Source organism: Mercenaria mercenaria, unplaced genomic scaffold (assembly GCF_021730395.1).
Source record: "Mercenaria mercenaria strain notata unplaced genomic scaffold, MADL_Memer_1 contig_3340, whole genome shotgun sequence".
Taxonomy (NCBI): domain Eukaryota; kingdom Metazoa; phylum Mollusca; class Bivalvia; order Venerida; family Veneridae; genus Mercenaria; species Mercenaria mercenaria.
In genome coordinates, this window is record NW_026461468.1 from 1 (window position 1) to 14,013 (window position 14,013).

General features: G+C 38.5%; 1 protein-coding gene across 1 annotated transcript; it reads left to right on the forward strand.

Annotated features, from left to right (window-relative positions):
• The first annotated feature begins 379 nt into the window (after positions 1–379).
• On the forward strand, positions 380–12,952 carry LOC123527606 (trichohyalin-like). The gene is made up of 7 exons (XM_053534073.1): positions 380–536; positions 1,813–1,986; positions 2,502–2,621; positions 2,912–3,046; positions 4,546–4,715; positions 5,481–5,523; positions 11,150–12,952. Exons 1-7 carry the CDS (start codon positions 459–461, stop codon positions 11,333–11,335), a joined length of 906 nt encoding a protein of 301 aa, XP_053390048.1. The 5' UTR covers positions 380–458; the 3' UTR covers positions 11,336–12,952.
• The last annotated feature ends 1,061 nt before the right edge of the window (positions 12,953–14,013 follow it).

The following is a 14,013-nucleotide window of genomic DNA, read 5'->3' on the forward strand; positions in this document are numbered from 1 at the left end:
CAAAAGCAAAATCACTTGCCGCCAGCAGGCTAAAGGTTAAAGATATAGACAAAATATCAAGTACTGCGTTGTTACATTTTCCATTCTTAGCCGTTCTCTGCTTAGTTTGCGGACATAAAACAACAGATTTAATCGCGGCATTACTAAAATGTCTTATTTTGGACCTCTGATTTATTACATTCAATGTATGTATAAGTTAACTTTTTTATCTCTCAAAATTCTTAACCCCTGTTATCATGTTTTTCGGTTGAAATACATTCACATTCGTCAAGCTTACGGTATTGCAAGCCAGTCCTGGAACATGTTATACTGGCGTTGATTTGCATAAGTAAACACATGACAAACGTATTATTAAAACTGGCAATTTGTATTCAAGGAATTCATTTTTTGATTTTGCTTATTCGATTCAGACATTGACTTAATTTGAAAGAACATTTTAATTTGTAGGTCTTGTAAACATGGCGGAGACGGAAATGACCAGCCTGGAAGAGATGTTACTGGAACATGACAGAATCGAGAATGAAATTTCTGAAAGAGTAAGTGCTCATATTTAAAAAAAAAATACAGCGAAATATCGATAGGAGCGCCGGTCACGGTATCACGTACAATAAGCAAATTAACAGTCGTACACTAGTTCTGCTGTCGGTAGCCAATAAGAAGTCAATAAAGTATTAATTTGTTAAATGAAAGAGACGCATGTTTAAAATCTTTTACTGGTACCCAATCACAATAAGAAATCTCCTACACGACTTAGTGTTGTTAATAAGCACGTCTGATTTTTGAAAAAAAATCTACAAGCAATTGTCGCACTTGATCATCGGCATAGGCGTTAGTTAAGGTTTTTGTTTAGGTTCATTTCTTGTCAAAAACTATAAAAATTGTAACTTTGAACTTTTAAACACTTATTCATCACCATTAGATGTGTAAGTAACTGTAACATGTATTTTGTAAGAATCATTGTCCTTGTTTTACCTAAGAAACTGGAATTTCTTAGTTAATTTCTTTGTAAAGCCTTCTTTTCTTAAATGATTTAACTGCAATAGATTTTTGACTTTGCAGACTTGTTTATCATCATTAGTTATGTATGTTGACCAAGAACCATTACTGATATGCATATTGTCCGGATTGTGGCACTAAATGTACTTTGAAAATTAGAATTTCTTTGTGAAAAGGATTTTGTTTAGGTTATCTTTTCATAAATACTTTAAGAGTTATACCTTTGAAACTTTTTCTTTTGTTTATTGTCATTCGAATAGTAAGTAGGCCAAGTACGATAACTCTCTCTTTCATTTTGTCAGAATTATGGCACTTTTTTAACTTAGAAAATTGGTATTTTTTGGTTATCTATTTGTTTAGGTTAAACATTTTGGAAACTATAGCTTTGAAACTTAATACATTTTTGTCATCAATGGGTGAGTAAGAAGGCAAAGAACCATAGCTATTTTCTTGCATATCATTGTCTTATGTAAAGCGCTTACATACGAGTGTTGGGACCCACAGGCGATGCTCTTGTTATTTCTGATCCTGTAGGATCATAGCGTCCATTCAATGTTACTGTATGTCAGAGTTCCGCTTAATGTTTAGGGGCATGAGAGATGCTGCAAATTTTATCACCACTCACGAACTAGCAAACTGAAACAGAGTCTGCTCTTTTTGACTGGTTGCATGCTTTCGCTTCCAAAGGATCTTTACATGGGATTTAGTTATTAAAATATACCCTCATGTTGCAAGCTCAAATGTTTGTATCTCCATTAGATATTTTCTGTCAACAGTCTGCTATCAACAGATGAAAATGACTAAAATCTATTTCAGTTTCAAGCTTTGACACGTAGAAGTAGTGTAATGGAGATACGGGATAGAATGCGGGCATTTATCACCGAAAATGCAAATCGTGTCGAGACGCTTGAAGAAAATATTGACGCTTTAGAGGCCGAGAAAGAAACAGCTGAAAGAGAAAACCAAAGGCTTCAGCAAAGGTTGGACGAGGTAGTTACTGGTCACTTTCAGGAACATTGTGTGATAGAACTACGTTGTGAAGCTGGGTTTAAATAGAACTCTCAAAACACAAGTAACATGGGAGATTTTGAGGTTAAATTTGCTTTTGGTTACAAACTCAATTTTATCATCTTGGAGCCTTGTTTGATACACTTTATCAACACAGAGAAGGCAACACAGACTGATTATGTCTCAAATGGTGCCGGTCCTGAGAGGGAGTTTTTTTAAAACATAATTTATTTATCATTTACTTTATTTATTTAAAGATAGAAAAGGCCTTCCGACGTAAAATTTAGCAAACCTGGAGTCGTTACAGACGAGACAGAAAGAACAATAATTGATAATATTTGTTTCACTGCTGTTGATTGACATCACGAGTCGCACAAATGCTAGTATATATCTACATATGTACATATTTATATTTACTGCCAATATTTGATAGAAACGAGGTTGTAATTTTCATTAACAACATAACAAATGCATATTTATGATGATCGTAACTTCAGGAACTGGAAATGAGACGTAGATCAGAGCAGGATCTGAAAAGAACTATCCAAGATCTTGAGAAGAAGGTACAGCCACTTGAGCGGAAATGTTCAGATCTTGAACGAGAACTGCAGGAAGCGGTTAGTTATCAGATGAGTATTGTCACGTGATTTATCCATTTAGCGTTGCGAGTTTGAAGTATCAGTCAAAAGACTCGAGATATAGGATCTTTAACATTTTATAACCACAGTTGAAACCTTTGAAGCTAATTCAAATCTATAAATACCCCCCCCCCGACACCCCCCCCCCCCCCCCCCAAAAAAAAAAAGTAAACAATATTTTATTAGGTGGGAAACTTCATATATAAAATAGCTGAAAACTTAGTTTTATCACAAAAACTGCGGCTATATAACTTTTTCGGACATTTCAGAGACAGAGAGCCGAGACCGCAATGGAAGAAATTCGTGGTTTAAGACAGGAAATAGAGAAAGAGAAAATAGATAGGAGAATTACCTTGGTGAAACTTGAAAATGATGCGACAGTTAAAGAAAGATCCTTGAGAGAGGTAAAGTAATTTCCGTTAGTTCAGTTCTGTAATGACAACAAAACAATTACACATTGTTTTTTACGTGTAATAACATCTGCAGAATCCCGAGGGATTTTTTGTTGTCGAGCCCAGTAGGGATTCTGAAGATGTTACAACGTAAAATAAACACGAGTTAACGCTATTCTAATCATCAATCAACGTCATTAAATTCCCATGAAACATGCGGGAATGTGTATGTTGTTTTTACACGTCGACGTCATTTCCTTTTGAATTATATGTTTTCGGGCCGTAATGCTTTTACTCTTTGCCACGAAACGCGAGAATCTCTCTCAGTGTGGGGTATCACATGATCAAAATAATCTCTAAACCAAAGTTTTTTTTTTGAAGAACATGAATAAATGTCCTAACATAATATAATATGGAATTTAGACATAGCCTATTATATGACAAATGAATACAAATGTATTGTTCTCGGTGCTTCCGACGGATCTACTTTTCAGATTATATTTACTTCACAACAGTGGGTGTTAAGTGCTGTGTGGCAGCCGTAAAAAGTCGCCCCGACTTCATCTCAGTGTTGTTATATTTCTGGTCCTTCGGGATCATTGATTTCAACTCATTTAGATTTGAAGATTGAATACTGCTTAAGCCGGTGCTAGGGGGCGTGGGTAGTGTTGCATTTTCCATTTTAAAACTGGCAATTTGTTCTCAAATAAATGGTTCACAAACATAAAACGAGGGCTATCGTAATGACGCGATATTTACAACGCTGCCATAGCCTCTTAAAGTTTTCAACATATTCATTACCACCAAGTTTGGTATAGAATGTATATACGACACAAAAAATTATAAGTGAGTGAAAGTATGTGTTAGATATTGGCAAAATGACAATAAGAATGTTGATTTTCTTCATTATTTCAAAAGAGTTGCAACGGTTTTGTCTCTTCTGCACAATATGACTGGTTACAAATCATATGTCAAGAAGTTTGTTCCACTGTTCACATGCAAAGTATCCACATATAATTGAGCCGCACCATGAGAAAACCAACATAGTGCATTTGCGACCAGCAAGGATCCAGACCAGCCTGCGCATCCGCGCAGTCTGGTCAGGATACATGCTGTTCGTTTTCAAAGCCTATTGTAATTAGAGAAACCGTTAGCGAACAGCATGGATCCTGACCACACGGCACGGAAGCGCAGGCTGGTCTGGTTCCATGCAGGTCGCAAATGCACTATGTTGGTTTTCTCATGGCGCGGCTCATATAATTAATTTTTGAGAGATACAAATTCGCCGAGTCGCTTTAATGTCACACATTTTCAGACGTAACATTTTCAATTATTGCAAGGGAACCGCCTTTGATATGGCCCATCGCCAAATAGCTTATATGTAAACATGCCAATAGAGATAATATCTAGCAAAAATAAACTATTCTTCTAATTAAGAATTTATACAAACTCGTATATGATATAAGTGTTTGATCACATACTATCAATTTATTGTTTAAATTTTATTGTAGGCTGAACTGGAAAATGCTAGGCTGAAAGAAAAGTTAGACAAATGTGAACGAGAGTGCGAGAATAAGGGTCGTAACATAAGCCTTCTTAGAGAAGAGAACGCGAATCTAAAAGCAGAGATAACAAAACTTGGTATCAAACTGGCTTCTGAAGAACAGAAGTTCAATGAAAGGTTAGGCTTATGAATGTATGAATAAAACTTTAAAAGCATTCAATGATTTGAATACATTCCATGTTAAACCTCAAAGGCTTGACATTTGTATAATGGTCAGAAAGATATATTAGTTCCGTGGACGTCATATCTTGCACGTGCAGTTTACAGCTTGCGTTGTGACTTTACGACGTTTGCTGTGCTATTCAGTTCTGCTTTGAACAGCCTCAGTCGATGAATGTTTCCTATTTATCGGTTTAACACATTTGTATTTAAACTAAGCTGTAAAATGATACTCTTTATTTTTTCCTGATAGTATGAAATATCGAATATTTAATGTCACAAATGCGTACTTCATACACGCCGAAAGTTTCACTACAATGCACATATTCATATTACCAACTGGTTGCTGAACTCTTTAGCCGTGCTTAATATGCAAGGCAGTCCGTTTGCATTTCTTCACACATTGCATAAACATGTGTGAGGCATTTTAAGGGATGAATCGCAGTTACATAATATTTAGCAGTGTATGCCTTATGCACTTGAAACAAAGCCAATGCATGTCACGCCAATATAAGTTTGCATTAGCTGTGATTCATATTTATTTTTACTGTGGCATTTGAGTTCATTCGTTCTTGAGAAATTTATTTATAATTCACGTATGTTATTATTCATGGAAAGCCTCGACTGTAGCCGTATGCGTTTTCATCCTCTAAGTGCAAATTTAAACATGCAATAAACCTTTAATTTTGTCCACAGAGTGGCACTGAATTACTTTTATCGCAGGATATCAGACATGGAGAGACAAACTTTGCGCCGGGAACAAGAGGTAAGTACAAGTTGCGGCAGGTTGAGAGACGAACCTTGCGCCAGGCACAGGAGGTAAGTATAAAAAACAAATACGAGTGGTGCAGAGACGAACCTTGCAACCAGGAACTGCAGGTTAGTACAATATGTCAGTGATGGAGAAACGAACATTGCGCAAGGAACAAAAGGTAAGTTCAATATGTCTGAGATAGAGAGACGAACATTGTGCCAGTGACAAGAGGTAAGTTCAATATGCCAGAGATGGAGAGACGAACATTGCGCCAGTGACAAGAGGTAAGTTCAATATGCCAGAGATGGAGAGACGAACCTTGCGCAAGGAACAAAAGGTAAGTTCAATATGTCAGAGATGGAGAAACGAACATTGCGCCAGTGACAAGAGGTAAGTTCAATATGCCAGAGATGGAGAAACGAACATTGTGCCAGTGACAAGAGGTAAGTTCAATATGTCAGAGATGGAGAAACGAACATTGCGCCAGGGACAAGAGGTAAGTTCAATATGTCAGAGATGGAGAGACGAACATTGCGCAAGTGACAAGAGGTAATTCAATATGCCAGAGATGGAGAAACGAACATTGTGCCAGTGACAAGAGGTAAGTTCAATATATCAGAGATGGAGAAACGAACATTGCGCCAGGGACAAGAGGTAAGTTCAATATGTCAGAGATGGAGAAACGAACATTGCGCAAGGAACAAAAGGTAAGTTCAATATGTCTGAGATAGAGAGACGAACATTGTGCCAGTGACAAGAGGTAAGTTCAATATGTCAGAGATGGAGAAACGAACATTGCGCAAGGAACAAAAGGTAAGTTCAATATGTCTGAGATAGAGAGACGAACATTGTGCCAGTGACAAGAGGTAAGTTCAATATGTCAGAGATGGAGAAACGAACCTTGCGCCAGGGACAAGAGGTAAGTTCAATATGTCTGAGATAGAGAGACGAACATTGCGCCAGGGACAAGAGGTAAGTTCAATATGCCAGAGATGGAGAAACGAACATTGCGCCAGGTACAAGAGGTAAGTTCAATATGTCAGAGATAGAGAGACGAACATTGCGACAGTGACAAGAGGTAAGTTCAATATGTCAGAGATGGAGAAACGAACATTGCGCCAGGGACAAGAGGTAAGTTCAATATGCCAGAGATGGAGAGACGAACCTTGCGCCAGGGACAAGAGGTAAGTTCAATATGCCAGAGATGGAGAAACGAACATTGCGCAAGGAACAAAAGGTAAGTTCAATATGTCTGAGATAGAGAGACGAACATTGTGCCAGTGACAAGAGGTAAGTTCAATATGTCAGAGATGGAGAAACGAACATTGCGCAAGGAACAAAAGGTAAGTTCAATATGTCTGAGATAGAGAGACGAACATTGTGCCAGTGACAAGAGGTAAGTTCAATATGTCAGAGATGGAGAAATGAACCTTGCGCCAGGGACAAGAGGTAAGTTCAATATGTCTGAGATAGAGAGACGAACATTGCGCCAGGGACAAGAGGTAAGTTCAATATGCCAGAGATGGAGAAACGAACATTGCGCCAGGGACAAGAGGTAAGTTCAATATGTCAGAGATAGAGAGACGAACATTGCGCCAGTGACAAGAGGTAAGTTCAATATGTCAGAGATGGAGAAACGAACCTTGCGCCAGGGACAAGAGGTAAGTTCAATATGCCAGAGATGTAGAGACGAACCTTGCGCCAGGGACAAGAGGTAAGTTCAATATGTCAGAGATGGAGAAACGAACCTTGCGCCAGGGACAAGAGGTAAGTTCAATATGTCAGAGATGGAGAAACGAACCTTGCGCAAGGAACAAAAGGTAAGTTCAATATGTCTGAGATAGAGAGACGAACATTGTGCCAGTGACAAGAGGTAAGTTCAATATGTCAGAGATGGAGAAACGAACCTTGCGCAAGGAACAAGAGGTAAGTTCAATATGTCTGAGATAGAGAGACGAACATTGCGCCAGGGACAAGAGGTAAGTTCAATATGCCAGAGATGGAGAAACGAACCTTGCGCAAGGAACAAGAGGTAAGTTCAATATGTCTGAGATAGAGAGACGAACATTGCGCCAGGGACAAGAGGTAAGTTCAATATGCCAGAGATGGAGAAACGAACATTGTGCCAGTGACAAGAGGTAAGTTCAATATGTCGGAGATGGAGAAACGAACCTTGCGCAAGGAACAAAAGGTAAGTTCAATATGTCTGAGATAGAGAGACGAACATTGCGCCAGGGACAAGAGGTAAGTTCAATATGTCAGAGATGGAGAAACGAACCTTGCGCAAGGAACAAAAGGTAAGTTCAATATGTCTGAGATAGAGAGACGAACATTGTGCCAGTGACAAGAGGTAAGTTCAATATGTCAGAGATGGAGAAACGAACCTTGCGCCAGGGACAAGAGGTAAGTTCAATATGTCTGAGATAGAGAGACGAACATTGCGCCAGGGACAAGAGGTAAGTTCAATATGCCAGAGATGGAGAAACGAACATTGTGCCAGTGACAAGAGGTAAGTTCAATATGTCAGAGATGGAGAAACGAACCTTGCGCCAGGGACAAGAGGTAAGTTCAATATGTCAGAGATGGAGAAACGAACATTGCGCCAGTGACAAGAGGTAAGTTCAATATTCAGAGATGGAGAGACGAACATTGCGCCAGGACAAGAGGTAAGTTCAATATGCCAGAGATGGAAAGAAGAAACGAACATTGCGCCAGGGACAAGAGGTAAGTTCAAAAATGTCAGAGATAGAGAGACGAACATTGCGCCAGTGACAAGAGGTAAGTTCAATATGTCAGAGATGGAGAAACGAACCTTGCGCCAGGGACAAGAGGTAAGTTCAATATGTCAGAGATGGAGAGACGAACCTTGCGCCAAGGACAAGAGGTAAGTTCAATATGTCAGAGATGGAGAAACGAACCTTGCGCAAGGAACAAAAGGTAAGTTCAATATGTCTGAGATAGAGAGACGAACATTGTGCCAGTGACAAGAGGTAAGTTCAATATGTCAGAGATGGAGAAACGAACCTTGCGCAAGGAACAAGAGGTAAGTTCAATATGTCTGAGATAGAGAGACGAACATTGCGCCAGGGACAAGAGGTAAGTTCAATATGTCAGAGATGGAGAAACGAACCTTGCGCAAGGAACAAAAGGTAAGTTCAATATGTCTGAGATAGAGAGACGAACATTGTGCCAGTGACAAGAGGTAAGTTCAATATGTCAGAGATGGAGAAACGAACCTTGCGCCAGGGACAAGAGGTAAGTTCAATATGTCTGAGATAGAGAGACGAACATTGCGCCAGGGACAAGAGGTAAGTTCAATATGCCAGAGATGGAGAAACGAACATTGTGCCAGTGACAAGAGGTAAGTTCAATATGTCGGAGATGGAGAAACGAACCTTGCGCAAGGAACAAAAGGTAAGTTCAATATGTCTGAGATAAGAGAGACGAACAATGCGCCAGGGACAAGAGGTAAGTTCAATATGTCAGAGATGGAGAAAACGAACCTTGCGCAAGGAACAAAAGGTAAGTTCAATATGTCTGAGATAGAGAGTAGGAACAATTGTGCCAGTGACAAGAGGTAAGTCAATATGTCAGAGAATGGAGAAACGAACCTTGCGCCAGGGACAAGAGGTAAGTTCAATATGTCTGAGATAGAGTGACGAACATTGCGCCAGGGACAAGAGGTAAGTTCAATATGCCAGAGATGGAGAAACGAACATTGTGCCAGTGACAAGAGGTAAGTTCAATATGTCAGAGATGGAGAAACGAACCTTGCGCCAGGGACAAGAGGTAAGTTTAATATGTCAGAGATGGAGAAACGAACCTTGCGCCAGGGACAAGAGGTAAGTTCAATATGTCAGAGATGGAGAAACGAACATTGCGCCAGTGACAAGAGGTAAGTTCAATATGTCAGAGATGGAGAAACGAACATTGCGCAAGGAACAAAAGGTAAGTTCAATATGTCTGAGATAGAGAGACGAACATTGTGCCAGTGACAAGAGGTAAGTTCAATATGCCAGAGATGGAGAGACGAACCTTGCGCCAGGGACAAGAGGTAAGTTCAATATGTCAGAGATGGAGAAACGAACATTGCGCCAGTGACAAGAGGTAAGTTCAATATGTCAGAGATGGAGAAACGAACATTGCGCAAGGAACAAGAGGTAAGTTCAATATGTCTGAGATAGAGAGACGAACATTGTGCCAGTGACAAGAGGTAAGTTCAATATGCCAGAGATGGAGAGACGAACCTTGCGCCAGGGACAAGAGGTAAGTACAATATGCCAGAGATGGAAAGAAGAACCTTGCGCCAGGAAAAAGAGCTATGTACAAATATGCCGGAGATGGAAATGCGAACCTTGCGCAAGGAACAAGAGTTACGTACAATATGCCGGAAGTGGAAGGACGAACGTTGCCCAAGGAAGAAGAGGTAAGTATAAAATATTGGAGGAGAAGAGACGATCCTTGCTCCAGGAACAAGAGGTCAGTCGAACCTTATACCAGGAACAAGAATTTAGAGGTAGAGAGACGAAACTTTCGCCAGGAATAAGAAATAAGTAGAAAAAGCCGGAAGTGGAGAGCAGAACCTCGTGTCTGGAATAAGAGGTTGAGGGACAAACCATGTGTCAGGAATGAGAGGTAAGTAGAAAATGCCGGAGGTGGAGAGACGAACCTTGCGCCGCAGTATTTTAGGCGGAGAGAAATAGTGAAAGGCTAGGTAAGCCCATGGCATTAGACTCATTAACTTTATTGATGTTGCAATATATTGTTAACGCCCAAGTTAAGATAAGTTATGTAATTCGGTAATATATTACACCAAAAAGCTTTTTGATATGAGGGGAAAAGACTAATTCTTTGCTACACCTGCAGAAACAGAATGAAAGCGAAGGTTTCTATATGCTCTTGTAAACTAGATACAATCTTTACGTTCCCTCACACAATAATGAAACCAGACATGACCGAAACAGAGTATCACATATGTTTTGTGTTCAGTTTTACTTAAAGACATTTGTACGCCCTACATTTTAACTGTTTGTCAGTGGACATAATGCAGAGTGTCCACCTTTACAGACAGACTTTCTATCGAGGTAAATAACTTAGGCCATAGTTGGAACTTTGTTCACAATGAACATGATGAAATTGTTCTTTAGGCGTATTGTTTCTTCTTTAATACAAAATGAATAGTGAACCTCAGAACTGTCACAGTTGTCAAACCTTAAATTCTCAAGCAAATAACGGATTTTACATCTAGTAATAAGGTAAGCATATATGAGCCGTGCCATGAGAAAACCAACATAGTGGGTTTCCGACCAGCATGGATCCAGACCAGCCTGCGCATCCGCGCAGTCTGGTCAGGATCCATGCTGTTCGCTAACAGTTTCTACAATTCCAATAGGCTTTAAAAGCGAACAGCGTGGATCCTGACCAGACTGCGCGGATGCACAGGCTGGTCTGGATCCATGCTGGTCGCAAACCCACTATGTTGGTTTTCTCGTGGCACGGCTCAATTATATTTCCTGAAGTAGGATTTCAAGAGACTGTGTTAGTACCATTAAATATTGCCCTCGTCGAAAGCGAAAGCATCTTAAATACTGCACTCATCTACAGAGGCAAACGATACATTCTCATTTATTTCTATCAGAACCGTGATTTGAATGATAAACTTGCACTTGCAATGCGTATCATTCACGACTACACACGAAAGAGTGTCCGTACCAGTGAAGAAATCAGTAGAATTCGTGCAAGGCTGGATGCAGTTGATCGTGAGGAAACCATGAATAGGGAGCAACTTGAACGCGATTTAAGACAATTCAATACACGATATTAATCCGTTTAGAAAGACTGACAACCGCTATGGTTACATACAATGTTTTAAGCTTTATATACTCTGTTTACTTTTCATCGTTTTCTTACGCGCTGCCTTATTTTTCTGTTTCTTTCACTCGTTGTTGCTTAAATTCGTTAGTCTTTTTATGGATATAATTTAAGTTTGTGTTTGAAAAATGCGTTTTCAAAACAAGTGCAGCCAGTTCAGAAAAATCATTTGAAATATTACTGAAACAGTTGAGTAAGCTGAATTTCCTTAGTTGTAGGGAAACCCCTATAAATTATAAAAATGGACTTTAATGAAAACGTATGTAAATCATTTCAAAGACATAAAAAGATACTCTCATCCTTTAACGTTTTTCTGACATAAACATTGTGACGTAACGACTGCGCGCATAATACAATCAGGTAAATGCATGAGATACTAAGAAAACTGGTTATTTAACTTAAAAGATCAAACAGCCATTCACTCGTGAACATTACTAATAAAATACTTACTTGGTGGGAAGTTTAGCTCTTACTCTGAGACAAACATACCAACAAACAAATATTCTTTATATCTTGGCATATCTTGCTGTTTTTTTTTTCTTCTTATTACATATCGAGTGGTGAGTGCAAAAGAGATCTAAGTGCACATAGAAAGAGAGGCACTTAGACTTTTTCGCACTCATACCATTTTATATACCACCAGTAAGAACCTATGTCTATTCTTGTGTTTATTTTCGGCAAGATATAAATTTACAGGTTCTTATCTTGAAATAGGTGGCGACAAAATGTTACATATTTTTTATCACCTTAGCATTTTGTATGCAAAGAATTATATCCCTTAGCTATTCTGGTTTATTGCCTAAGTATTTTGTATGCAAATAATGATGTCCCTCAGATATTTTTGTTTCTCACTGCGAAGATTTATGTCCTGCAGCTACACTTATTCTTCACCTTGGCATTTTGCAAGCGAAATTCCTTCTTGTGAAAACAGCATATACTAAATTGGGCATAATTTGTTCAAAGCAAATTTATATCTTCGACATTTGCGAAGTTCCATCAACGTCTATGCTATTTTAACAATTAATGAGCTAATAGGAAGACTGAGGCTTTTAAAGTCTTAGTCTCAAACTTACAACGTTGACGAATACTATCCCTGGTATTCAGTACGATCATCATAATGATGAGCATATCATACAGACATATATTCTCAAAAATGTACAGAGGTTTATCATGGTTCCCTGGCCTGTCACAAACCTCTTGAAATGACAGACAAATGCGTATGCCAATAGCAATTAACAACTTTTGCTTATTCTTGTGTTTACTTTCGGCAAGGTAAGCGTAAGCTGTACATATCTTTGACAAATGTCATAGGGTTTTCACTAGACTATCATCTACTGCAAATCATGAAATATAAAAGTTTCAAAATTCTATTAAAATATGCATTGTATAACTTATATTATTGTAGACATGACTATTTAGGGAGAGCGTTTTGCAGTTGATTGTTGATTTTTGTGTGTTTTAATACAGATGCTATAAGTTAAACATTATGCCCGTAAATAAAATAACACATATTTTCTTATAAATATGTGCTCTATTTGAATATGTTATAATATTAAATGTCCATTCTGTTTGCCATTCTTTTGCATTTTTACTTACACATACTTTTCCGTCTAGAAATTAGAAGATGAAACAAATTGGAGTGCTTTCAGTACTGAGTTTACTGGACGAGTTGAATGTTCAGCATGGTCCCTCTTTTATTAAAATCCGTCCATCCTTTAGGTTACAGTGCCAAGATTACTAAACCCATTCCTCCATTTCATTCCGAAAATAGTCATTAGGCAGTAAAAATACACGTTTTTTAGGAAGTTTATCACACATTTTAAAAGTTATAATCATAATTCTGGTATCAAATTGTAGGGAATTTCATGCTCTTAGAAATAAAATTATTTTCTGTTAGTCGCAGGCCCCATCTACCCCGAGTCCGGCTGGGAGCATTCCAAACACCTCAGTTTTCGTCCATTATTCTACTTTTTCTACATGCATTTCTTGGCTTCTCTGGTGTTAGATAGGATTCATTTCATTTAGATTCGAACAAGTTACCTTTGCTACTTCATTGCAAATGTCTGGAGACAAATATCATTGAAATCTGTCCATAAATGGCTTCACAATGCTTAAAAACCCTACCAAACCCACCATTTTTCCTCTGTGAAATTGCATTTTTCAAAAAATTGTACACCGTTTTCTGACCGTAAGTTACTCATTTGATGAGTTTAAATAATGTAATTGGTACCAAATTGTAGGGAAATTTATTCTCTTGAAATTTAAATGACTTTCTTTTCACCGGACGCCAATCCTTCAACAAAGCGGACCTACACGCATGCCCACCCCCTCTCCGGGCTTCGTTTGTACTATCTATATATTCATTTTCGCCCTCTTGTGGTGTTAATAGAGAATTCTTTCACCTTTTTTGATGTTGTTTAGCAACATATAGTAGGTAGATGCATAAATATGGCCAAATAATTATATTAGTTTAAACACAAGTGATATGAGGGTCGCGAAAATAGGTAAAAACACGAAAAAATGAACTTTTTACGGGACATTTAGGCAATTTTGCTGCAAAAAAGATTAAATAAGAGTTCAATATTATCATCATTACAAGGCCACGTTTATTTACATCAGCACGATACCTCT